Source organism: Neopelma chrysocephalum, unplaced genomic scaffold (assembly GCF_003984885.1).
Source record: "Neopelma chrysocephalum unplaced genomic scaffold, ASM398488v2 Primary Assembly neopelma1_336b, whole genome shotgun sequence".
Lineage (NCBI taxonomy): Eukaryota > Metazoa > Chordata > Aves > Passeriformes > Pipridae > Neopelma > Neopelma chrysocephalum.
The window spans coordinates 297,277-324,692 of NW_020898000.1; the positions used below are offsets into that span (position 1 = coordinate 297,277).

The 27,416-nt window shown below is 47.0% G+C and overlaps 1 protein-coding gene across 3 annotated transcripts in view; it reads left to right on the forward strand.

Moving 5' to 3' along the window:
- Positions 1 to 27,416, forward strand: part of LOC113978511 (vascular endothelial growth factor receptor kdr-like) — a 131,225-nt gene that overhangs the window by 41,075 nt on the left and 62,734 nt on the right. For all 3 annotated transcript variants that reach the window (XM_027705501.1, XM_027705503.1, XM_027705502.1), the window contains exons 4-9: positions 10,258 to 10,385; positions 14,699 to 14,858; positions 16,241 to 16,377; positions 17,851 to 18,010; positions 18,797 to 18,914; positions 20,646 to 20,821. In XM_027705501.1, the coding sequence (XP_027561302.1) occupies positions 10,258 to 10,385; positions 14,699 to 14,858; positions 16,241 to 16,377; positions 17,851 to 18,010; positions 18,797 to 18,914; positions 20,646 to 20,821 (879 nt within the window). The remainder of the gene's footprint in view (positions 1 to 10,257; positions 10,386 to 14,698; positions 14,859 to 16,240; positions 16,378 to 17,850; positions 18,011 to 18,796; positions 18,915 to 20,645; positions 20,822 to 27,416) is intronic.

Consider the following 27,416-nt stretch of genomic DNA (forward strand, 5'->3'; position numbering starts at 1 on the left):
TTTCGCATCACACCCTCTCAGATGCCCCACATGTAACATTGTTAACCCAGCCCTGTGCCCACGCTCCAGGAAACGCTGCACTGAAAACTCAATTCTCTCCTGATTCAGTGCCCTGGCTGCCTACCCAGGACTCGGTTACTCTGTGCAGGAGCACGTGCAGGAAATGTGATGGATCTTCTGGGACTGCCTGAGCATTTTCCTGAAGAAAACATCTCCAGTTATTAAATGCTCGCTGGTGAAGTGCTTTGGAACACAGCTAATCTAAAAAAATCTAAAAATATGGCAGGATGTCCTCCTGCTTGCCTGAGACTTCTGTGCCAAGGTCCCCCTGACAAACAGCACCGTGTGGCTGTTTCTCTAAATCTCCCTCCAGGACTGTCCTCTCTCGGGTGCAATTTAATTGTGTCGTGCATCCTCCCTGCTCTAAAGCTCTTACTCAGACTCATGTCCTTTAAAAGTTATTGAGAGAAAGTGGGTGGAAAATGGTCCAGCTTGAACTGTGCACTCCTTGGGTGAGGAGGTGAGAGAGGCAAGGCAGCAGGGATCCCTCTGGATCCTCCTGGTCCCTGTCCTGCTCACCCACCCCAAGGCACAGCTCTGCCACAGCAGCTCAGTCTGGGAGCTGCAAGTGCCTGCTGGGATCTGTCCTGCCAGGCTGAGGAAGCTGCTTGGCCCCATGAAATGGAGCTATTTATACCTCAGCATGGATGCTGTGCTCAGGGCATGCTCTTCCTCCCATTCAGTCCCTGTGTATATTTGTTGGAAGCCAGCAGGGGACAAGAAAACTGCTCAGCAGTGAGGGCTCCACGGGCTGTGGAGTTAAATAAGGCGTTCAGAACATACCTATGGTTTTCTCCAACATTTTAACACGACTCTTTAAGGAAATTGCTGCCTGGGCATCACTGAGAAACCCATCAGTTGTCTCCAAGTGTCCTCTGTGAGTGCCAGATAAGGGTGAGGTCCAGGGCACATCTCTCTGGACGTTTCATGGAGAGAGCAAGTGCTCAGCAGGGTGTTTGCGAGGCTGAGCCAGGTGGAGTGAGAAAATGTAGAGCCAGACCCTGAAGGCTGGAGAGTCCTCTGAAGTTACAAGCCAGTATTGCCAAAAAAGGCAGGGGAATGGTATTTTTCCCTTCATTCCTGGCCTGCCGCTTGACACTAAAATGAGAACATGATTGTATCGGAAGCCCTGCTTATTGGCTATTATTTCCTGTGCTTGCTGCTGTTTTTCCAGCCTCCCTGGTGCAGTTCCTCAGCTCTGTCAGGCTCTGGCACTCGGCAGCTCTCCCGCCGGTGCCGTGGAGCCGTGACCCTGCACATCACTGGGATCAGGAGGGACCCAGAGGCAGCAGGGGCAGCTGCCAAGCCTCAGCTGCACCCTGACACTCAGCAGCGAGGCACAACTCAGGATCTTAATGCTGAACAATTGTTCCCGAGGCCTTTTCTGCTTCCTGCTGCAGCTGCAAGTCCCAGGGATCGTAATTAAAAAGGAAGACAACCCCCTTCTCCTGTTGCCCGTCTCCTTACTGAAAATGCAGAGTAGCTCAGGGCTGCAACAGAAATAGTTGGGTGTTTTTAACTGCTTTAAGTTCAGCGCAGCTCCAAGGGATAATCTCTGCAGGGAAAGGCAGTGTCTGGTCCAGCCCTGGGCAGGCAGAGCAGCCAGACAGCTCTTGTGGCTGCTGTCAGAGCACGGGGTGGGTGGGGGAAGCCCCCCTCAGTGCACAGACACGCTGTCCCTGCTGACCCAGCTCTCACAGGGCGGTGAGGACAAGCCTTTGGTGCCCACAGAGGAGCCACGTCAGGGTGTCCCACGTGGGTGGCAGGAGCCCCCACATCAGGGTGTCTCAGGTGCTCGGCATCTCCACGGCAAATGCTGCCACAGCCACCCAGACATGTCCTCTGCTTCCATCTGCCTTCTGCAATCACCCTTCCCAACCCAACGGACACTTCCCTGTGAGGAAGTGTCCTTTATTCCAGCCTTTGGGATCCCTGTGCTAAAGGAAAGGGCAAACTCTGTGAAAACACAGACAATGGTTCCATCAGTGTGTTATCAGCTTTATTCTCACACTAAATCCACAGCACTGCACTGGACTAGCTACTAAGAAGAAAACTAACTCAATCCCAGATAAAACCAGGACAGCATCCACCACTTATTCCATATCATTTACATCATGCCAGGCCCCACATTTTCCAATAGCCCATTGCCTTTCCTGTCTTTTAATATATATACAGACAGATACCATTCTCAGCTGAAACCAGGACAGTAGGGCATATATACAATTTAACATGGCTTAGAGAAGGAGGAAGAAAAGATAAATCAAGCAAAGATTTGTTCCACCTTCCCAAAGGGCTATCTCAGGCCCCAGTCTAGACAGGAGTCAGGACTTGCAGCTCTCAGCTATTTGAAATACTGTTACTGTCAGCAAAGAACTGTCTCACAGTGCGAGTCCTGGGGCTGTCAGCTGGAAGAACTCCTGCCTCAGCCCACACGCTGCCTGAGCTCTGAGTTCCAGCCCCGAGCTCCGTGGCACAGTCAGGGCTTTGCTGCACCCTTTGTACCACTCCAGCAGGGCATCAGAGGAAGGAGCACGAGTCCATTTGGTTCTGATTCCCTCCACCAGCAACTCATCTGACTTTACTGCTGAGGTGACTAGAGCTGGTCATATCTTGCCAAATAGTGCCTGGAAAAGTTCACCCAGGTTTTCAAGCTGTGATTGCTGCCCACACCCCAAAAGCACTGCTTTGCTAGAGCTGTAGGACTAAAGGAGGCACCTCCTCGTCGCAGACATGGGCCAGCAACACACACCCTCTAGTCTGAAGCAGGGCTGTTATTCTCTTTCTTGAAATAATTCTGCTTGCAATAGGGCTGGTTCTCAAATGAGTACTTCAGAAACACAAGTCCCACCTCCTCTGACTGTAGTTGGCACAAAAAGCTGTGCGTCAGCCCAGGACACCAGTGCTGGCTCCCACAAGGGTCCGAGCACAGCAGGGGAGATTCCCCAGCTCCTATTGGTGCCAGTGCCTCACTCTCTGATCACAGAAACTGGTGAGCATTTTAACAGTCTCCCCACCCAGAGCCATCAGCTGCTGATGTTTCATCACCTCAGTGCTACCATGAGTCAGGAACACTGCAGGACCGAGGGAGCAATTTGCTTCCAGACATTTGGTTTTCAGCACTGATGTTCACAGGAGCACAGTGCACCCCGAAGATACCCCTGCAGAGAATTGAGTGCTAGCTCCTGTTAAAGCTCATGTGGACACCACGAAGGCACCAGCACTGCCAGCCTGAGCCACAGTGCAGTCCTGCCAGGAGTCCAGAGCACAAGGACTGCAAATCAAATCTGAAGCAAGACAGACACTATATGGGAGCACAAGTCCTGTTAAGGCCATTCTGAAGGAAAAAGAGGGTGCATCCCAGCAGCCTGTCCTGCTGGTCAGCTCCAGAAGCAAGGCATCCCCAGGGAAGGGCAGGAGCTCTCCCTTGCTACTGGAAAGAGTGAGGAGAGCTGGTACAAGTGCTGCATGGGGGCAGAGTGTCACATCAGCCACAGCCTCTTCTGTATCAACCAGCACAGCCCAGAGATGTGAAGCCCCATCGTCTCCATCCCCTCCCCAGCAAGAGAAATCTAAAGAGGATGGAAGTGCATGGAAACACCCCTCACATGAGATCATATTTTGGTTCTGATGGTCTTTGAAGCTGATTTCTGCCTCTTTAATTCTCTTGAGAGTTCACAGAGATAATGCGTATGTGAGAAGCAGAAATGCAGGGCCAGGCTGACAGCCTGGCCTGGGCCTTGGTGTGCTTTCCCCAAGATATCCCAGTGGGAACAGGGTTGGAGCTGCATTTCTTCTTTCCTCCACGCTGGAGACACCGAGACAGCTACACTTGCTGCCAGACACTGAGCAAGCTGAGATAGGCAAAGGCTGCTCTGTCTGCTCAGGGGGAGCCCAGCAGATAAACTGGTGTCCCACACGGAGTGGTGGAAGCGCTTGGCACCACATCCCAGTTAACAGTGTCAGGGCCACACCACATGGGAATACAGGCTGTGCCACTGTGCGGGACCCTCTCTGTTGTTCCTCAAGGACTAAGGGCTGGATCCAAGGGAAAAGCAAGATGCTTTTAATTCTGAATCAAGACATTCAGTATCTTCAAATTGTATCCTAAGGGGTCTCTTAAGTGCAGCAGCCTTGTAAGATCCGATGTTGAGTGAGCAGCAGATGTTCCTGGCACTGTCAGTGACAGCTCTTGACAGCCCAGTAGGAAAACGTACCAATTCCCTCCTCACTGATGGAGAATTTCTAAATGAAATCCCAACAGCCAAAATCACACACACTTCCCTCATTTCTTCCTTCCCATTCCTTATTCACTCAGGAGTTGCTGAGCCTTCCCCAAGGTCTGACAGCAGCAGCTAATGTGGGAGATCTGCTCTTAATGGGACTCAACTAAGACCTGTTCATAAAGGGACTTCAGGTGAAGCTAGGGAATATTTTCTACAAACTCGAAGTCTGCCTAAAATCTGGTGTGAGGAGTCAGAATTTATAAATTCTCCTGCTGCCTGAGACATAATTCCAGCCAAGGCATGGAGAATTCTTTTTTGTGTTGTTCTTTTTTATACATAAATCTTTCCATTTTGCCTTTATTTGTTTGGCAGTGAGAAGCATTTTGCTTCTACAGTTTTCAAGTAACACTTTTGAAAGTAATATTTTTTTTCTCTACAAATATTCCTGTGTTTCTTACAGTAATCTCCAGGGGAAGAATGCATTTCATTTGACCAAAACAGAATGCTTCATGTTGACTCAGAATGGCTTCTGGGGGTTTTGCATTCACTTTTGTTTTGCCTAAAGAGAAAATATTCTGCTTTCTGTTTAATCTAAACATTCCACCACCAATTCTTTTCATTGCTAAACTGAAAGATCTTTTATTTTCAAAGATCCAGTTTCAAAACAAGTTCCTTTATAGGAGTTACTCCTGTACCTAGAGGAAGCTTTGATGGGTTACCAGGGGAAATACAGCAGACCTGGCAACTTCCCTGTGAAGCTTTCCAAAAAGTGTCACTTCAGTGCTAATGCTCCCATTACTGTAAAGAACAGGTTATAAACCTCCTCTTGGTGTTTTTGACCTTGATGAAGACAGACTTCATGGGGATTATGTCAAAACATGAACTTAAAGAACCTGCAAAACTCTGCCCAGGCTTCCCAGCTTAGGTATAGCCCAACAGAGGGAACAAAGAGTGAGGGCGAGAGAATTATCTTTAGCTGGAACAAAGTGAGAAGCAAAATGAGAATGTTCAGGAATTACACGGACATGAAGAGCCGTGAATGACTGTCCTCAAAGGCCATTTAGTGCTTGTCATCTCTGTGGGCTGACACACAGCACCTGAAGGGAGAGGCAAGATCAGCTCCACTGCTTCAGGTGTGAGACAAATATCATGAGACAAATTGCTGTCACGGTGCAGGAAACACGAGCAGAAACGAAAAACACCCAAAATCCTGTACAAAATCCTCTGTGTGCGTCTCAGGAGGATGTTTCAGATACAGGCAGGTGACAGAGTGCTGGAAAGTTAAGAGCTGTAGGACAGACTGAATCTACAATACCCTGAGTGCTGTGCTGAGGGGTTTTAGGTCCCTCAGCTTCACCAGGTGGCAGGACAGGGCTGTGGTCTCTCTGACAGTGGGGTTCAAATGGCAAGTGAGCTTGACAGAACAGAGCTGGGCCTGTCCATCCTCCAGCCTGCTTTTGACTTCTGGGACAGCAGAATTGATGCTGATGCTCTTCCTCTTTTTTTCAAGACTGCACCACAACACCAACACAGAGCTTTGCCTTTATCTGAAGGAACCGTGTCAAGTTTAGGCATTAACTTTTTTAAAATAAGAAATGCCAGTCTGTTGAATGCCTAGTGGTTTGGGATGTGATGGAAAAAAAGGTCCAGTAATTCTCAGCAGAATTTGTGTCTGACCTGACAGAAGTAGCAAATGGAAACTGAGTCAGTACTGGACGTGCCTCTTCCTGGGCTGCCACGCGTTCAAAATCTCCAGTTTTGCAGCGTAAGTGGAGATGATGTTGCCTAGAGGTGTTTGTGCCAAAGATCTGCAGAGTAGGTCCATCTCTGGTGGGAAGCTCTGTCCATCTGCACTCTTTGCTGCACCAGACACACAAAAATAGTGCAGGACAGAAGGGCTGGATGTGGCACTCAGTGCTCTGGGCTGGGTGACAAGATGGGGATCAGTCACAGGTTGGACTTGATGGTCTTGGAAGGCTTTTCCAACCTTAATCATTCTGTGACAGAATTACAGCCTCCCTCCCTCCTGGCAGGCAGGCACCTGTACTGCAGGTAACTCTGAACACAGAGCACATGCCACCATGAGACAAGGGAGTCCTGCATCTGTGTCCCTGCTCTCCCTGTGGAGGCTTGAGGGGAGAGCTGAGCATTCCCAGGAATTGCTGTTACACTGCTGAGCTAAAAGGGACCCTCCCAAAGCTCATCCCAAGCAGCAATTAATCTCCTCCTGGACAGAACAAGAATTTAAACATAAAGGGCTTCACTGCCTGAAGGAAAACAATGTTCTGTAGGCACTTGACCTTTGAGTTGCTTTTGTGAGCAGTGTTTCATTTCCCTGCCTGGCTGTCCCCAGGGCTGGACAGCAGGTCCCTTCCCTCCTCCATCCCCCTGCCAGGGCTTCCTTGGCTTTGCTGTTTGTGTTCCCTCCTGAGCTGTGCTGGGTAAACAGTAACACCCTGGCCTGGCTGCAGCTTCCTGCAAACTTCCACTGACCTGGGGAGCTCGACAGCCAGTCTGACACTGAAGGGAAGGGGCCTTTCCCTTGCCTCTGAGCTGGGGCTGCAGCTGATAAGTCCCTAATGGGCTTCACCTCTTGTCTTTCTCCATATATAATGAGCTCTGCAGCCCACAGTAAATCATTCTTTTTAGTTATCCTATGGGAATTTATGGGTGTTTCTTTAGGGGTAATATTCCTAGGGCATATCACCTTCCCAGCTCAGGAGGAACAGATGTGCCAAGCTACAGGAAAATGGTCTATTTTCATGATGTGTTTCTTTGTTGGGAATTTTTCCCTTGGAGTTCAGTGCTGGTGACTGTGGAGAGGACAACACCTGCATCTCCCATGCCACAGCTCTCCAAATTGCATCAGTTGAGTGCAGTTGATTTACACCACCTGGAATTACATCTTCCTTGAGGCTGAGGTTATCATTTTTAAAGAAAAGTGACCCTCTCCCTTTAGTTTCAAGAAGTTCTGTCTCTGAGAGATTTTTTTACAAGGAGTTAACTGATTGCTGATGAACTGAAGGTGGTGGACATGTTTGTAAAGCTGGCAGTGACACTCCCAGTGTGTGTTCCAGCAGATCATTTTTCCATGCCATGGTCAGTCTGAACTACTTAGGAGTTTCATGAAGGATCCATTTTTTGTCTACACAAACCATAACAAAGGTATCAGCTGGCACTTGATTAGTTGAGAATTTATTCTTTGTCATTTTGTTAAGCTCCAATGCTGAGCCACTTTACATTTGCTTATCTGTTAATGAACGGCCCAGCTGCCTGGAAAGGCTCTTGCTCAGAGCCTCTCCTTCCCAGTATGCCTGGTCCTGCTCAGGAGGGGGTTTGGAGCAGCTGGAGCATGAGCAGCGGCAGGACACACCAGGTTTGCCTGTTCTCTGTGTGCTGGGGCTTTTAGTGCTTGATGACTGAGATACTTGAGGAACTGTGGCTGCCCCATCCCTGGCAGTGTCCAAGGCCAGGCTGGACAGGGCTTGGAGCAACCTGGGCTAGTGGAAGGTGTCCCTGCCCGTGGCAGGGGGTGGCACGGGATAGGCTTTAAGGTCCCTTCCATCCCAAACCATTCTGAGATTCTGTGACATTGTTTTTTCCTTTTGCACAGAGTTTTACAGTTAGGGAGGAAAATAAAGCCTCCCTGACCTCATGGACATACCCAGGTGCTTGACCTTCCCCTGCAGCTGCCTGTCCCTTTCACTCCAGGGTCACTCTCCACTGATGGCCCAAGTGCAGCCCTAAACCCTCCTGTTTAAGCTCTGATGTCAAGCCTGTAGTTGTGCAGCTGCCACAGCAGCAGGAGCTGCTCCACTTGTCCCTGCACACATCCCACCCCAGCTACCCCAGTCCCAGGTATCCCACCCCAGGCTATCCCAGCCCAGGTATCCCACCATGTTTAAGAGCCCCAGTATTGCAGATGAATACAGGGAGGGAAAAGCCCTTCGGTAGACAGAGAACCCTCTTTAGGCTCAGGCTACAAACTGGATAAAGCCCTGACATAACACAAATCACAGCCTGCACAGGGCTCTAGGGCACCTCACTTATTTAGGAAAGAGAAGGACCCATAAAATATAAAACCTTTTTCTTTTTTTTTTTTCAAAACACAGTGAGAATAAAGCCCATGAGACCTGACATCCACCAGCGATTAACAATCACAGCTCAAGCCATCCCTCCCTTTCCCCACCCAACCTTTATAACAAGAAACTGCCTTTTTTTGAGAAATTTTATTCTGTTTTGACTAAGGTATATCAATCATTGCACAGTCCAATACTTTCCAACACTTTAGGATTATTTAACATGTGCTTAGCTGCCCTTTTTTTTTATGTTACTTTTGAAACAAACAGTGCTATTCTGAAATTCCCTCTAAAAATACTGGCACAAATATTTTTATATTCAGTGTTCCCATCTTTTCAGTCAAAACTTGACCCAGAACTGTGAACAGTTTGGGATCAAGACGCTCCTTTTTTCCCAGCAAGTTTCCTCTTGGCTATACCCTTGTCCACACTGGCACATTCGTTGTTGTCTCTTTTTCTCCACAGGACTAGAAATACTTGTGACTGCATTTCCCCTGACACTTTTTTGCACTCCTAGTGCTTGCTGCAAATACACAAAAATCTACTTTCTCTGCTTTTTCCTATCACAAATAATCCAAGGATCTTCTATTAATAGTCCAGGGTCTTCCTTTAAGTAGAAAGTCCTTTCACCGTATGCACAAGCTTTAAAATTGGCCATCAAAGCATTGTCACACTTGATACCTCCAAGTGTGGTTCAGCTGGAGAGCAGGACTGCAGAGGAACTGAGCAGCTCAGGGACAACCACTGAACACATTCTCATAATGTGACTCAACAGAAGAATTTAACAGACCTGTTTGGGAAAGTGAACGAGACACTGGACTGAGTATAAATATTTCCTATTAGTTTTAGGGATTGGACCAACCCACAGAGTTGTGGTCTGGAGATCTGGTTTCTCAGCCCCAGGCTTGATTAGAACCAGCTCCTGCCTGACCAGAAAGTTCAGATGGGTATCTGAACTTCCTAGATGTGGGGACATTACAGGTCTAATTTTTTAATTCAAATAATCTCTCTCACCTATTGTTTCTTGCAATGCCCTTACTCCAAAGCACATGTCTTTATGGAGCAACCTAGTCACAATAAACCAGTGGCTCAGAATAAAACCTGGCATGAAAAGACAGTTTTAGAAAGCAGGGAAATCATCCAGATTTCTGCTCTTTACCTGCTCTTTTACTGCCTCATGTTCAGTGCTCCTGATCAGCCCCTTGTCACAGCATGGTCTTCACCGCATGTGTGGCCTCTGACACACACAAAGCTCCAACCAACACTTGCCCTCATCGTGATGAATCCCATGGTATATTTTGTCTCCTAAGAATCCTACTGCCAGTTCTCAGAGCTAAAATTAGGCTCTCGAAACCACAAAAGGCAACAGTCCCACTCTCCTGTGTCAGTCTCTGCTGTCAGGCTTTGTGAATGAAACTGGTTTGGATTGTGGAGCAAAGGAACTCCAGCTCTGCACTGGGCTGATCCTTTGAAGGTTAATCCCAAGTGACAGCACTTACCCATTTCCATTGACATTCCTCGAGCAAAGACTATTATCATCAGTCAGGAAACACACATTGATACTCCTGGATGACTGACAAGAGGGCTCCCAACACACAGAAGTAGCACTGGCATCTTGATTTAGTAGTCCATGGAGTTTTTCATGTATTTGCACAGAAATCTGTGCCATTCTGGGCAATTTTTGGATGGACATGGGGCTAGATCCCAAGCCATTGGTCCTTGGCTCTAATCCCGATGTGACACTGGCATTTACAAACAGGCAGGACGTGTGTGGGTGTCCCATCACATGCCCCAGTGAGCCCTTCTGGGCAGTTTAACTGCTGGGATTGCAGTGCCCTCCCAGCAACTGAGCAGTAAATGAGCAGTTTTGCATATCAGTGTTCTTTTCCCTGCAGACTACAGGAATCCATTTGTGGAGATTCACCCGGAGCATCCCGAAATCATCTACATTTTGAATGACAAGAAAACAGTAGTTGTCCCCTGCCGTGTCACCTCGCCAGACATCAGACCCAGGCTTATCCAGGTGAGTCCTTCAGAGAAGCTCAGTTCAGAGGTCTGGGCTGCCAACACAGTGAGTAAAAACACAAATTAAGATGTATGAAGCTGGGTAAGTTTCAGAAAAAAAATAGCAAAGACACTGAAAATCCAGAAGCAGGGTCCTGGTCTTGCAGTGTTACTATTACACTGGGTACAAAGGTGTTTGGGGGATTAGGCTGAGTTTATCAAATATATTTCTGATCTTGTGCCTTGGTGTTCCTCCATATATTGGCAAAGGTAGGTGACAAAGCACTATTTTTCTTCAGAATTCTTTGTATAACACCTGGTTATTCGCTCTCTTGTGAAAGCTTCTCTCTTTTATACCTTGAACTTCCTCAGAACAGTTGCCCATTTTTGCATCATTTCATCAATTTAAACCAAGTCTCATCCTTGGGAATAAGCGGCTGCAGCATCCATCCCTTTGGCAGCAGTTACACCTGAATGTCAAGGTTACAGAATTGTCTGTGGAGGCCAAGGCTGTTTTGGATAATAAAAATGGAAATTTAAGGTCTGGGGCTTCCTGAATTGATGGAGATCTAGTCACTCATCTGAAGGGCTTTAGAGCTGCTCTCCAGAGAAGCCTGACATGGAGTGAGGAACAGAACATAGGCCTCCTGGCTCCAGTCCTGCATTTTTCCTCCTAAGTTATGTGCCTTTCCATTCCCATTCCGGGCTGAACGCTCAAGCCATCCTGATGGGAACAAAAGAGCTCATCCCCTGCCCCATTTCCAGCCTGTTCTGAGGGGCTGTGGGAGCTGGGGCTGTTCTGGACATGGTGTGAGAGCAGAGCATAGGCAGAGAGGCTCGTGCTGTGCTGGGAGAGGGGTCTGAGCACCTCTGCTCCTCTCAGCAGTCGGATGCCTCAGATGTCTCCTTCTCCTGGGAGACAGCACATGGAATCCCGGAGGCTCCTGCTGAGAACCATGGCAGGTTTCCAGCAGACGTGCAGAGGGACAGCACGGGCCTTACTGCTGCAGCAGATCTCCATTTCTAAATTCTGTCAGCAGGGGTTAAAAGGGGGCAATAAGGCTCCTCTCCAGATATAGCTTATCACTTTAGCCTGGATAAGTGTTATCACCTTCCCTCCCTGGCTACAAAAATGAAACATCCCCATCTTATTCCAGCCTGCTTCAAACAAATTCATGGCTGGAGAGTACTCTCAGTCACGTGAGACTCAGTGTGGCCGTGGAACTCCAGCCTCCACATTTATTCCCTTATTTATGGGCAGTCGTGCTCTCCTTGCTTGCCAGCTAAATTCTCCCTGGTAATTTCAAACACAAACTGAAGCCCTTTATCTTGCCGCTGGAATGAAATCTCCACCGAAATCTCCCTTTTGAGTTGCACAGAAAATAGTCCCCAAAAGATTTTCCCCCTTCAAGGCAGAGCAGCTGGAGGGCAGGGCACGGACATAGATGCAGTTTTGGGCACCACAATATAAGAAAGATTTTAAGTTATTAGGGAGCGTCCAAAGGAGGGTAATGAAGATGGTGCAGGGCCTTGATCTGAAGCCGTGTGAGGACACTGAGGGCACTTGGTGTGTTCAGCTGGAGCAGAGGAGACTGAGGGGAGACCTCCCTGCAGTTCCAATGCCTGGGCAGGGGCAGAGGAGGGGCAGGGACTGAGCTCTGCTCTGGGGGGACCAGGGACAGGACTCGATCATCCTCGATCATTCCAGCCCAGCACACCCGGCGATCCCATGCTGGGCCCGGCTCCCCGGAGCGCTCCGGGCCCGGCAATGCACCGCCCCGCTCGTCGGGAAGCGCTGCCGGCCCCGGGATCCAGCGACGGAAAGTCACGGCTGGTTTTGCCCTGTCTGGGAGTTCCGCGGCGCCCCTGGAGCCAAGGTGGCGGCTTCCCGTGAGGGGAGGAAGCGGGGCGGGAGAGGGGCGGAGGTGAGGAGGGGGGAGAGGTGAACAAGGCGATCGGACAAATTTAGAACATCCTCTACTTCCAAATTTAATCTCCAGTAGACAACGCACTTCAAAGGCAGGGAAGCCACTGTAACTTCCTTCGAGCAGCATCGACTCTTTTTGTTTGATTGTTTAAATATATATTTTCAGATGTTTTATGAGGACATTTAATATGTGTGTAGTGTTGAAAAGGGCCTCCTGAGTGGGGTTATTTTTTCTTTCCCCCTCCCCTTGCCATCGGGGAGCAGAGCTGCCAAACCATGAAGTTCAGCTTTATCACATTTTATTATTCTTGTAGAAAATGTACTTTTTTCCACCGTAAATTAAGTTCCTTATGTTACCATTATACTTTAAAATCATTGCACTCTCTGGCCTTTAAATATGCACAGAGAAAGGTACCTCTTGCTAATACTAAGCAGATCCCAGCTAACTCTATATATCATCTTTGTTATTAATGAACTCATGCTAAGACACACATTTCAGATTTTAATTTTGCTTAACATGATTTTAATTCTGGGCAAAAAAAGCATTTTCAGTCTTGTCAGATCTGTTTAGTCACTGATCTGGTTCAGTGTGCATTTGCCACTTACAGCTCTGACCTTCATGAGTGTTAAAGCATGAATAAGCCTCAGGTCTCAGATCTCCTTCGGTAATTTGTCTTATTTTTCCTAATGCTTCTAAACAGAGACTCCACAGCTTGATTATTTCAAAAGCGTTTACATGAAATCCTTGTTTCCTACTGCTGTCAAAAGAGCTGCTGCTCCAAAAGACAACAACTGTCTCGCTGTGCCTCCTTCCCACACACCATCCCCAGTCCCTGCCCCTCAGCCAGAATCCCTTTGTCTTTGGTCTGGGCTGGAAATGTAACAACAAGTGGCCCAAACCAATGCCAACCTCATCCCTTGTGTATTCAGAGGAGAGTTCTGAGCCTCAGCTCCCAGAGCCTGAAGCTGCAAGTTCTGTGGAACAGGAGAATTATTTAGACTGAATCCTCTGTAAGCTGCAGTGCCAAACAAGGGTTCCGGCTGCTGGGAGACAAACAGAAATTGCACACTGCTGAACAACAGGAACAGGAGCAAAACTGTTCCATCACTGGGGAAATTCCTGCTTGCAGGCCCTGGTGCAGCTCTTCCCTTGGTGAGCTCCACAAGATAAAATAAGGTCTTTGAGAAAAGAAGAACATCAAGTTGCCTCACCTTTGAGCAACTGGAATGGGAGGAGGAGGAGGAGGAGGAGGAGGGAGAAGCACTGCAAATAAAGTTAGTCATCATGTGTAGGCACACTGAGATTTCCCCAAACTCTTCATTTTTTGGGGCAGAAGTGATCTCAACACTCCTATAGAGCATCCCCAGTCCTAAAGGGCCTTCCCTTGTCCTGATGGGAAAGTCAGACCTACCTGGGCTTCCATTCACCCTCCTGCAAAAACACACTCCTGAGCTATTTGTCTGCACTTAATTTCACGTTTCTTTTCTACATTATAATCCAAGATTTTCAAAATTATTTTAAAGTAAATTACATTTTCTCTGGCAAATACAGGGTTTCCCTGTGTGTTAATAATAGCAATAAACCAATTATTCCTACCAGCAAAAGCCAAGCTACTCAATACTGGTGTGTCCAAGGACATATGGAAGAGGGTTCATCCTAATTTGCCTTTTGTATTCTCACTTCTTCCTCATGAGCAGAACTTATAAAGAGTGTTTTTTTCAAGAACCTCAGAACATTGCAAACGTTTATGAATTTAGGACAAAAAATGTCTGTTACTAAGTCCCCTTATTTCTGCCATCCTATGATTTACACTTTGAAGTCACCAGGAAATCCATAGGGTGCTGTGAGAGTGTCTTCCCCCTTTCTGTGGTATAGATGACTGGCCACAGATGATACCTTGAATATAACTGCTGTCAGGTGAGTCAGTGACATGAATGATTCTGATTTTAGGGGGCTCTCACTTCACACATATTTATAAAGTACTGTGAGATCCCAGGAAGATGTGTGGAACTGGGAGAAGCAAATCTTATTCTTAACCACTTGCAAAAATATTACCCTACAAAATTAATATAAGATGGGCATAATTATTTCCTGTAAGGAGATGAGAGAAATGGGACCTGCAGTGGGTAGCACAGCATCCTGCCCAAGATCTGAGAGGACTGGGGCTGCTGAAAAACCCTGTTATGATGTCCGAGTTTTGGATTTCAAAGACAGTCCCACCTCAGGGAGGGCTTTTCTGTTTGCTTAGGTTGATGTTGCTTAAGAAGTGTGTGGAATGAGACCACCCACCACTCTGGGAGGTCGAATCTCCCCCTGCCTCTCCCAGAACAGCCTTGGCTGGTTGCCTCGATGGTCGGAGGGGAAAGGGAAGGTCTCACAATCCTCCTTGTCTGTTCTCTTCCAGTATCCTTCTTCTGCAGAGATCAACTTCAAGAGGATGGTGTGGGACCCGAGGAGAGGGTTTGTCATCCCCTCTCATGCCTTTGTGTACTCTGGAGTGCTCACATGCTCTGCCAACATCAATGGAACCGTGTTCAACTCCTACTACCTGGCCCAGAGACTGGGTGAGTGACCCCCGCCCCCCAGGCACGGCCACCATGGCTCCGTGTCACTGTGAGCCCCCGGGGATTATTTCTCGGGGAGCCTCAATTACATTTGAGATATCTAATTGGTATGATCTGTAGCAAGTCCAAGCTGGAATGCTAAAAGAAAACTCATTCTTCCCCTTTTTTCCTATTCAATAGAGCTTGGACTTGATCCACTCCTGGTTTTGAAAAATTACCAAGTGTTGAGGTGGTACAAAACAAGAGTGTTTTATTCAAACCCCACCAAGGCTTTGTTTGCTTGGATTGAGCTGTATGTATATTCAAACAAACTGCTGGTTTAGGATAAACCAAAAGCAGCTTTATTTTTGCTTCTGGTCATTAAACACGCACAATCATGATATAAAAATCTCACTAAACTGCTAATTCAAACCTTTGCTTTTTGTATATTTTCTCTTGCTGATTTACTACACCATTTCCCTTGTATTTATAGTTGAGCTTCAGCTCATAAAGAAAATATGAATTTGGAGCAACTGAACATTAAATTTTTGAGTGCTGAACTTTTATATGAAGCCAACTAGAATTTGTTTTCCTTTTGCTTTCAGTGTATGTTCTTTCTTTCCTCATATATCTTATATTTGTTGTGACTTCATTCCCATTAGATCATGGCATCCTTCTATACAATTAGCACTCAGCTTTAAACAACAAGCCTGTAAATTTGTACGGCAGCCAAATAAGAGTCCTGTAAAATCTCTATCTCTTTTTCTTCCTTGCTGTAGTAAGTTTTTACTAAATCATGAATGCAAACCTAAAAAGCCTCTTAGATCATCCCTCTGCAGCCCAAAAGGACACAGTCAATCCCTTACTCTATCCTGTGTTACTGTGCAGTGCTCAGGGGTGTGTTTGGTATGGGGGACCAGAAACAGGATGAAATTTAGTCCAGAGTTGATGTGTTTGAGGCATCCATAAATACGTAAGATCAAGATTTGAGGATCCCATTCATGAAAAGGAAAGGGAGCAGGTCAGGAGAGGGCAGGAGAAACGTGTTTCATGTTCCACAGAAGTGGAGCCTCTCACAGATACCCACATGTTGAGGCCTTGAAAGGATGAGTCACCTCCGAAAAGCCTTTCTCTGGAGCTGGGGAGTGAGGGTTGGAGCCAAACATGGCAAAGGTAGGAGAAGTCATGCCTTAATGACTCTGTCCATGGGATTAGCTGCTAGTCAGGCATTTACACAACTGACCCAATGTTTACAATTTCCATAGCAAGGACAGAATAAGGGGAGGTATTTTGGGAAGCGAAAGGAGTGGATATTGGGGAGGCGACTGTGGTGTGGATTCCACCCTTCGTGTGACTGATGCAAAGAGTGCTGTGAGGTTACACCTTTGCCCTTTCCATTCCAGAGGGCAGAATACAGAACCTGGCTCTGAAAGCAACTCCCAAAAAACTGCTGGTTGGAGAGACTCTCCATCTGGAATGCAAAGCAGAAACCTTCATCAACGGGCGCATTGAGTTCATCTGGACGTGTCCCCGTGGGAGGGTGAGTTGATGCAAACTGATTCTGCTTTCATGCATCTCCCCCTCCCCAAAACAAAGACCTATCTACAGGGCTGAGGAAAACCTGACTAGGCCTTCTTCTGAAACATATCCAACCATTTGTAAGCCTACAATTGATTGTATTTTTAGTCTGGATGAATCTGAAACTTATCTGACCTTCTTGAACCTGCAGATTAAACTGCAAATCTCAGGCTAAAAATACCCTGGCAAAAAGAACCAGGAGTGTTCACTTCTTATTGGGAAGAAAAACTCTCATTTCTTCTGCCCTGTGTGTCTCACAGGGACAAGTCTCAAAGGCAGCCATGAAGGTTGCACGTTGTTCATCCATCTTGGGATTTATGAAGTAGGAAAAAGCAAAACAAAAGAAAATTGTACCTGCTGAAATTCCCACCAAAGAATGGAATCTAAATTCTGAGTGTATGTTCTTGAGCTTTCTGGGGAAGGCAATACAAAAGTGCCAAATATGAAGTGGAAACATGTAAGAGACTGAGCATTTGAGGTACCAAACCCTCTCAGTTCTCCCAAGGGAAAAACAGAGGGAAGAAGGGGTATTTTCCAAATCAGTTCATGTATCTGAGATTCTACTCATGGTTCTGTTTGATGCTCAGAATTAAAATCAGTGGGTTTTTTCTTTTTAGTTCAGCAAAATACACATTTCAAAGAAGGATCCAGGCCTCTTGGGAAGGTGTAAAATGTGACTCCAAAAACCTGATTAATTTTGACTTATTTTGCTTACTTAAAGAAAGAACGTCTGGGTTTGTTTCAGTGAAGAAACTACAGAAAACATAACATAGAATTGATCGAAGTGCAAGTACCGGTGTGACTGAATTTTGTTTCTTGAACCCCATATGGTGGAAGAGAGTTGTTTTCCTATGAACCCTCCTTATATTTCTAACATTATAAATGTAAAATTTCTTGGCCAAATCTCTGGGTTAAAATATCTTACCAGAAGCAATAATGCTTTCTAAAATGCTACAGGAATTTGCATTGGCATTTGGCTGTCATAATATATTATATTTCTGTCATAATATATTTCTTTTAGAAAGTAGGAGGCTTTTAATACAGAAAAATACTGACTGTGACCAAAATAAATTTTAAAAAAACCAAACCCAAAACCCCAGAGCACAGCTCTGACCCTACATCTGTTTTGCCCCAAGATCCCTGGGATTTGGTCCTGAAGAAGGGCTGAGCTTTGATACATCCCCTTATTTAGCTGTTTGCCCAGATTTCAGTAGAGAAGCACCACAGTTCCACTCTGTTTCTCTCTCTTATTAGACTCGATAATGAAACCTCACACAAGAGCTCTTCCTGCTGTTTTGTCTTTTATATAATTTATTTCAGTGATGGGGAGATATGATAATTTTTATATGAATCACTGCTTTTCTGGCAGACTTGGAAAGGCTGAACAAAACAATCCACTTTATGCTGCTTTTTGACCCTCTTTTCTGACTTGCAGCACCCCCATCCTAGGAGAGCAATGGACCAGAGTGACGTGGTGTACAAAGTTGGCAGCAGCCTGACAATTGAAAATGTCACCATGGAGGATGGAGGGCTGTACATCTGCAGGACATTCAATGCCACCAGGCTGGAGGCCAATGTCACAGTTACAGTGTATGGTAAGTGCTGCAGCCAAGCCAGGGCACCCAGGGACCAAGATTGTTAAGCTTAAAGGTAGGAAATCTGTTGCTCTAGAAATGGCATTAGGAAGAAAACCAACTAGTTAAACCAACCATCAATCATCTGTAACCTCTAACCTCGATGAGAGTCAGCACCCAGCACTGTGTCTTCAAACAAATTCAAGAGAGTACATTTAGATGGGATATTGGGAAGAAACTGCTCCCTGTGAGGGTGGGGAGGCCCTGGCACAGGTTGCCCAGAGAAGCTGTGGCTGCCCCATCCCTGGAAGTGTCCAAGGTCAGGTTGGACAGGGCTTGGAGCAACCTGGGCTAGTGGAAGATGTCCCTGCCCATGGCAGGGGGTGGAATGAGATGAGCTTTAAGGTCCCTTCCAACCCAACCATTCTGAGATTCTTTGATGTCTGAGGACATGGATTAATTGGGAACTGAACTGTTTTGAAAAAGTCACGTGTGGTGCTGAGGCCCTTGTAAATCCTGCCTGTTCATCCACGTGGGCAAGAGATACCCCAGGCAGTTTCACACCCCGATCCAGGGCAATGCAGGTGTATATTCCCGGCTTTCCATATCAAGTCCCTCATGTGGAAAAGGCCCTTCCTGGCTGTGGCTGTGCTGTTCAGGAGCAGCCTGACATTCCATTTGGTTGGCTGAGCTCTGCAGATCTGTACTGGAAACAATCCCAGGCAGTCACAGCACAATTCACAGGTGTGAGCACAGTCCCATGGCAGATCTGCCATTCCTTGTCTTCCTGCTCATTTCTCTTCCCAGACAAACCCTACATCACTGTTTCACATAAGAAAGGGCCTTACTACGAGATCACCTCGGGACACAAGTCACTGAAACTGGCTGCAAAGGTGGACGCCTTCCCTCGGCCCATTGTCTCCTGGTGAGTTCCCTCATCTGAGCAAAATCTGGGATACAGGACCTTCTTTAGGGCTCCTGTCTGGAATAGACTGTCGCTGTTCCTTATCACAGAGATAAGAGCTGGGAGCTGGGAATGCTCAGAGCTGGGGGCTCACACTTCAGCTGAGATGTGACTCTGCTCTGAGCTGCCCTAGTTCTGTGGAGCTGGGCAAGCCATACCTCATGCCCAGGCTGGTTTTCCTCCTAGTCATTCAGGAAAGGTCCCTAAAGGAAAAATGAGGGTTTTGCTTACCCTGGACACAGAAGTGTTTGGGAGATTCAAGTAGAAAGCTCCTGGGGAAGGGTTGCCTGTTGACTCCCATCAGCGGTGCTCAGTCTGCAAGGGGATAATAGAAAGGACACGTTCTCAACATGACAAACTGTTTCTTTTCATAACTTTTAAATAGTTTCCTCCAATCCTCTACCACCAGATCCTTGTAAACAATACAGTGAATGCTCCAGACCAAACTAAGGGCTCCAGTAGGACTGTAATGGATCTGCTAAACAGGAGGGGCAACATGGCAGCAGCTCTAGGAGACATTCATGTCTCTCCTTGCCCTTTCACCACTTGTCTTCTCTCCTGCTGCTTTTCCAGGCTTCATTGTGCCAGGGGTCTTTAACAACCCCATGCAATGCCTTATACATCTTTAACTGCATGAAATCCCATGGGATATCTGGCAGGGGTTTTCCTGTCCTGGCAGAGAAGGAGGCATTGCCCAGAGCACCTGTCCTTGGACAGCTCAGTGCCTGGCAGGCACAAAAGGGATTGCTCAAGGCTGGCCTTGCTGCATTTTATTAGCAGTGCAATAACCCCAAATTCTCTAACATTAGTCAAATCAGTGAAATGAGTGGTGCCAGGAGGTGGTTTTAATTGCTGCTGTTATCTGGGGATGTTGGGAGTTGAGGTGGGGACTGAGCCCCTCTCTCTGCCAAGGCTTTGTTCAGGCTCAGCATGGAGCTGTTTGGGGGCTGCCTGGGACCACCAGAGCTGTCTTCCCTCCAAGCTGCAGCTGTTGATGTTGGAGGTCTCTCAGGATAGTTGTTTTAACGACTGTAAAGGAAGTTTCCAGCATTCTCAGGCATAGGACATGTGTCCCAGCTTCTCCTTCCACCAAGCCTAAAGCTCTGTGTGTGGCAAAGTCTGGCCTATTTCCTGACCATAACCCAAATCTGCATATTGGGTTAGCAGTGAAGAGGAACCTACTCATACAGATCCTGCTCTCCTACTCCTAGTGAACATTTCGGGCTGGGAATTCCTCACTGACCTTGCTATTGACTGTCTTTCTCCAGGTCACAGACTTTAACTTTTCAGAAACCTCAAAGGGTCATATACACATTTTGAAAGAAAATTTTGCTTAATTAATCTCTTCTTTTAAAGCTGAGGACATACATTTTGCTAACCCATGATTTCCTGCACTTGGTATTGCCCACCTAGCATGATTTGGGGCATTTAGAGGTACATTTCTGACTGTAGTTGAGCATGTGAGAGGCACTGCTCATTCAGATCCATTAAAACATCTTTTTCCTGTTTGTTGGAAACCAGATGAGATGCTGCTCAGTTCTAGTGTGGAAGTATATCAAATTCAAGCAGGGATTATAGACCTGTATTTCCCTTACTGGTTCCCAAGGATGACTCTTTACCCACCCTAAGGTGGGTGACAGCGTTTCTGAGGGAAAACCTTCATGATGAGCCTTGATGGGACTTCCCAAACAGGTACAAGGATGGCAAACTGATCAAGGACAACCACACCTGCTACGAGCCAGATCCACTGAAGTACAGGCTGGGAATACGGGATGTGAGACCCAAACATGCTGGGAACTACACCATCGTCCTGAGCAACCCCAAATACGGCCTCTATAAGAACCTCACCATGCAGCTGGTGGTGACAGGTAAGGACTTGCTGTTTATAATGGCTTCTCCTGGGGTATTTATCATAGTTTGGGTGATCCCACTTCCCCAGCCAGCAGGAATGGGTGATGTTTCCCAGGGTTTAGCTGATAAGAGCTGACACAGCACCATGCACAGATCACCACCTCACTCAGGAACCACTGAACCCCTCCTTTCACCATGAGTTCCATCAAAGCAGCCCAATGGAGAGGAGTTAGTCTGAAACTAGGTCATCTAAAGCCCCTTTCCACCAAGACAAGGCACCTCCAACAGCTGCAGCACTGTGTGTGGCTCCACAGAGGAAAGCAGAAAGGGCTTGGAAGTGAACAAACCTCACAGGACTTACATTTTAATAGGAGTTTGGGAGGATATCGAGTAGTGAGGTCTTAGAACTACAGGCACACTTTCCCAAGAGAAGTGATGGAAGTTTTATCCCTTGGGATTAAGAACTAGCTTGGGCAAAGCACTGGAGAACATCTGTTGGGACAGGAAGAGTCCCAGTGGGGCTGAGGGAAGGAACTGGATAAGCTGCCCTGGCTTTTATGTCTGTCTACCATCCTGCTCCAGATACACTTTCCAAGTCTGTATTTTCTGTTCTGTCTTTTATCTGCTGGGAGCACTTGAGAGACAGGTTGGTTTTCAGGGGAATGTGGAGAAAACTGTGGAGTAAACTGTGGTGTGCGCTGAAGCAGGTTCATTTGCCATAGAGGGAAAATAGATATTGGAATCCCATTTATCAACCTCTCTTGCTGGGAAAATGGAAGACAGAGCCACATTATCTCTTTGCACATCCACTGCCTCTTTTAATCCACTGAATTTGGCAACAGAGATTGAATCATGAGGACAAGTAGGAGCTCAGCAAAACTCTGCTTCCCTTGGTATTTCCTGAGGTTCACTCGGGCAGTGAGGTGGATAAAGTTATTGAGACAGGTTTGCTTTCTTTTCTGTGGTGAACTCTTCTCTCCTTACCCTTTTTACACCTAAAAATATTCTCAATTGTCCATTTTTTTATATACTTATGTATTGTTGCACCACGTAACTTCCAGCAGTTGCGTTTTTCTCGTTTCACCTTTCAGAAAGGAATAATGCCTAAAAAATGGAGGATTTGTCACTTAGGCACATCTGGCCTATTAAAAATGCTAAGAAATATATGGTAGATTAAAAAAGCTTAAGCCTGACATAAACTAATGTGTGATAAGCTAAGAACATGCTTATGGTCAGGTACTGCACCTCAGCTGAGGAGGAGGAATGTGTTGAGCTGAGTAATTTGTTCACTTGAGATTGTTTTTCCATACAATGGTTTTGCCTCTTGTTAAGAGAACGGAAACGTTCAGAGGAAGAGAAAATTAAGAATGATAATAAACTATCTTGTCAAGGTAAATATTGGTGTTTGCGTGCAGAGGAGACCGTTTACTGGAAGAGCAGCCGTTCCCCAAATAGGCAGATGAAAAACAAACAGCCCTTGTTTCTGTGAGCAAGATGCTATTTCAGGATTAAACCATCCCATGGTCTTCACTGCAGCACAAGCCTTTCATCTCTATTGTATGTCCAGGATGGTGGCATCCAGCCCCTCACATGCCTGGTGCTCATCCTCAGCCTTCCCAAGGGCTCAGCCCAGCAAAGACTTCCATCAGCAATAATTATTTCATTGCAAACCCACCACTTCTCAAGAGCTTGTAAAGTCCAGCTCCTGCAGGAGCAATTGTCACATGGGGAAGCACAGGAAAAATGCACAGCAAGTGCCTCTGTCCTGGTGACAGAAAGTCGTGGCAGAAATGAGAGCAAGCAAGGCAAACACGTGCCCAGGAATGCCGTGGGTTGGAAGCTGCAGGCTGCACACAAAGGGGGTGTTTGCCTTGGCTGCAGGCAGGGCTGACACAGATCACCCAGGGAATCTCTCCTGCCTTTGCCAGGCTCTTCCCTGCAGCCCCACCCTGAGGTGTGTGAAGCCCTCAGACCAAGGAGAGGCTCATTTTGCTGTGATTCATGTGGGCAGAGACCAAAAAGGGCAAATTTTGCTCTTGGAGCTTATCCAAGAGCAGCAAACTGCCCATTTCTTGTGCTTTCCACCAGAGTAAAGGGACTGCTTTTCCAGATCTGGAAAAAGCATCCTCTGCTTTATTTTCAAACCCACTCTGAAGCTCCCAAGTGAAGGCAGATTGGAATTTTCCCCTTAACTCTCTGCAAATAACCTGACATTTTATCTCCAGTCATCATGACTGATATCCTGTTGTCACACCTGGATAGATTAAACTGCTTGGAGTCTCAGCAGACACACAGACACAGAGAAGGAGACCAATGCACACTTTGTAGGCCTTTTATGCAGGGATTACCTTGCCCACCACCTCTGAGCTGGAGGTGTGATTAATGTCTCTGCTTGGAACCATAGTCAGTCTGCAATTACTGACTCTGGAATCTGAACACAGGGATTAGTAGAATTGATGGAAAAATACTCTTGGGCTTCAAGTGAACATAGTGGTAGGAGTATCAGTTTTGCATTGAGTCTAAAAGGTGGAGCCTGCAGCAGTTCAGCTCCTGATAAACCTCTTGCTGAGTAATAACCAGGTATCAGCTCCCTGAGACTGGGGAAGAACATTTCTTTTTGAGTAATTGCTCTCAAAAAAACAGGGCCAGTCTTTGCATTTCAGATCTGCATCTGTGAGAGGGAGTGAGTTCTGATCCATACAGTTAAAGAGAAGAGGGAAAACCATTTAAATAGACTTTTGAATGAGAAGATCAATGTCATATGAATGTTTTCTGTTGCTGCAAGGGGCCACTGCACTATAGAAATGATCAGTAATCACACAGCCCCCTCTTCTGAGGGTCTCTTCACAATAATCCATCATTAATGTTCCCAAGTGCCACAAGTAGTACAGCTAGCAGTCAGCCTGCTGTGACAAACCCATCAGCTGCAAATTTGGACGAGGTATAGAGGAAGTTTAAAGTTAACAGTGCTGTGAATTGTTTTTCACAAACAAAGTTTGTGAAACTCGTGGACTCGTCCATGAAACTGCACTGTATTAATTTTTGCAGTGTATTTTATTCAGTAATAATGGCAGCAGAGGAGAATCCTTTAAGCAGGATGAGAACAAGATCAGAATTCACCTGCCTGAGCCCTGGATGCAGCGTGTCTCCTGACTTGCACTGCTACAGATTTCCTTGGAGTCACCTCCTGGATACTTAACTGGGAGCAATCACAGTAGTTCTGACATCCATTGTACAAGGTATTTCACTCCATGGGGAAATATTCCAAGCTATTCCCCCCCCTCCCCAGGTTGGTTTGGCCATAAAACTGATAAGTACATGCAGGGGTATCATCATTGTCTGGGCTCCAGAGAGTAAAAAGGGAGCAAAATGGGCAAATAACTCCAGAGCTGCAGGGTGGGAACTGAGAGCAACCCCAGCCCAAGGCGAGGACCTGGCTGACAAGGTACATGAGGAGCTGCCTGGCCTGGAGGAGAATCGTGCTGCTATTCAAAAAATGTCACTTTAAGAAGTGGATTAGCTGTGCCTCTGGTCACCCTTGCTCCCACTGCAGCTGGAATTTAATCTTGCAGGAGCACATATCTTGGTGTGGAGTCACCTTGGCTCATTGTAGGACTCAAGTCCCCAGGAGGCAGCTGATTGCATTTTCAAAACACTCCTTCTTTACATATTTACACATCAAACACTGTCCAAGAAGCGGCGGGTTGCTGTGTTTTTGTTTTGTTTGATTAAATTCTTATTGAGAAAAGCTTCGAGAAAATAATGTCCTGAAGAATTTGGGAGGGAGGGAGCAAGGAGAAGGAACAATCCTAGCAAACAGCTGGTGGCTGAACATCTGAGCCAGCCAAGAAGGAGAAATGTGGGAGAAAAGACTTATTCCAAGCTGGAGTGCAAAGCAGTTTCAGAACAAAACATAAACAATCCCCTCAAATCTATTTCTGGGCAAGCAGGCTGTGTTTCATTCTCACCCTTGTCCGAGTCATCCATGTCCATCAGGATTCCTGCTGAGCTCTTTTGGAGCAGTCAGCGTGCTCTGGCCACCACATAGGGAGTGAGGAGTGTACTGAAGCATAAGTTAATTCAAAAATGGGATGAATAACCTCCTTCACCCTTTGCCTTTCTTCTTTGTCCCAAAGTTTCTCTCCTGTGCTCCCTCAAGGCTCTTCCAGCAAATATTGCTTTGGGTTCCAGCTGCTCCAGCCAATGAAGTTACATTCCCTCATAGAGTCCTTGATCCCCCAAGCTCGTATTGTATCCATAAGAAATGCAGGATTAAGTGCTAGAAATAGCCTTTACCACAGGCAGCAGAAATTCACAGGCTCCTGGTGAATTCCCTGTGTCCTGGAATAACAGGGATGCAGGGCAATTCACGTGTGCATTGCCATGTGCTCCTTGTTATGTCAGCGAGGCACTGGCTGCACCTCGACCTGTTACCAGGGAGAAGCAGCTCCAGAGCTCTTAATGATGCACATGTTGCCCCACTCTGTGGCCAGATCAGCTCTTCAGAGTTGGTTTAAAATCAAAGGCAAAGGCAGTTCTGTGCCTGACCTTCCTTGGCTTGAAAGGATGAGTTGACATCAAAGGAGTCCACAGTGACCTCTGTAAAAGCCAGTAAATATGTGATGATCCATGTGAGCAAAACCCCATTGCCTCACCCAGACCCAGAGCAGTCTGGAGAGGGAAAGGAACCTTGAGGATGAGGTTAATGCTTTTGGGCTCTGCCAGTTCAGAGAAAAAGAGCTCTTAGAGCTCTGCTAAAGCCAGGGCAGGACAGAGGGGAGAGTCCCAGAGTCTCTGGTGTTGGAAGGGGCACTGATATCTCTGAGGTGAACACTGCTGCAGTGGGAGAAACAAGGCTTTCCTTGGATTATCAGTGAAATCCAGCTGATGTTTAGGCGGAAGGACTGAGCCAGATACAAGAATCAGGCCTACACGAAGTGGCCTTGCCTGCACACTCCTGCCAGGGCTGGGCTTCCTTTGGGTATCACATCCAGCTCTTGCACAGCTCCTTGGAGGATGAGCCACTCAGGAAAAGGCAAAATAGAAAATCCAATTTTCCACCTCCTGGGCCAGCCAAGCAAACTAGAAATCCCAAATAAACCAGGTCCTGTCTCCATCCAGCTGCTGTTCCAGTGTGCTCCTCCCCAGGCCCATGGCTTTGCTTTCCTCCTGGATTCTGGCAGCGATGGCTGTGATCAGTGCTCTGGATGCAGGACACAGTTGGGAAGAGCAAGGGCAAGGAGACACGGTGCTCCAGTGTGTGCTTCCAATCTCATTTATCAGTCACAGGCAGGAGAGAAACAACTGACTTTTTTCGGGAGATATATGAAAGAAAAGAAAAAAATGTAGCGGCACAAGGAGGCTGCAGAGGGCCTTTCCAGCACAGCAATTACGGACAGATTCTGAAGAGTTTCCTCCCTGACATCAGGCAGACCCTGCTCAGTCCCAGCTCCTCAGTCCAGCCCCGCTCAGCCTCGGTGCACTCCCAGGAGAGCCCTAATGAACAACGCGATGAGCTATTTCCATGTTGTTGGGAGTAGCCAAAGCAGTTTTAGGAAGGGGAAGGTGGGGGCCTGCTGGAGTTTGCCAGAAAAATCCAAGGCATTCGACTCACTCTTCTTGGCAGCAGCAATTCCTGTCTGACAGCCCCCAGAACCCCGAGTGGGGGGAGGTGAGAAGTGGCTGTGTGTGCTTCCCATGGTGTCCCTCAGCCAAGCCTGCAGGTACATCAGCGGGTGTTTTTCTCTTTTGGAAAGCAGGAAAAGGGGACAGAGACAAAAATGCTAGAAAACTGTCTGCTCTGCTTAGAATGAAGCAGTTCATTATTACACATCTGCTTTTGAACTCTGTTTAGCCACAACAACATCAGATGCGGAGACACAGAAAGGGAAAACCCTTTTTTTTGCCCCAAAGCTTGGGTGCATCAGAGGTGAATGAGAGCTCTGGGAGAGGTGGTACAGGACTGGGAAAGCGCTTTCTTCCTACTCAGGGAAGAGAGATAAATCCAGAAGTGACAGTGCAAGGTCAGAAAAAAACCAAACCAAGCTGCACTGCCATTTTAACAATAAAATGCCATGTAGGGCAGGTCAAGTGCCCTGTGATTTTTGTTAATATCTGTTCCTAAAGGATCCAAATGCCCCGTTTGTCTTCCGTTTGCTCCCATCCCCTGGCATTCCCAGCCCACCACAGCGGGTTACAGCAGAGCAGCGGGGGGTGTGCGCTGGGGATTAGGCAGGAGACCGATAATCGCTGCCCCGCCTTCTATTCCTGGCCGTGGTAGTGACTCACAGAGGGATTTTGGCCACTCATTCCATCTTGGCATTTGCTTCCCCAGAGGTGCCGTGGGGACGGTGCTGTTCACCCACCTCACAGCAGCCCTGGGTGCAGAGCTATGGGAAATAAAACTGCAGCCAGAACCAGTCCAGGAAAAGCTCTCAGACAGAATCAGGTGGGGTCAAACACAATGTCGTGGTCAGTCTGAAACAAAAGTTGTGTTTTCAGGTAATTTTACTCATTTTCTTTCTTTTTTTCTTTCTTTCTTTTTCTTTTTTTCTCTTTCTTTCTTTTTCTTTCTTTCTTTCTTTCTTTCTTTCTTTCTTTCTTTCTTTCTTT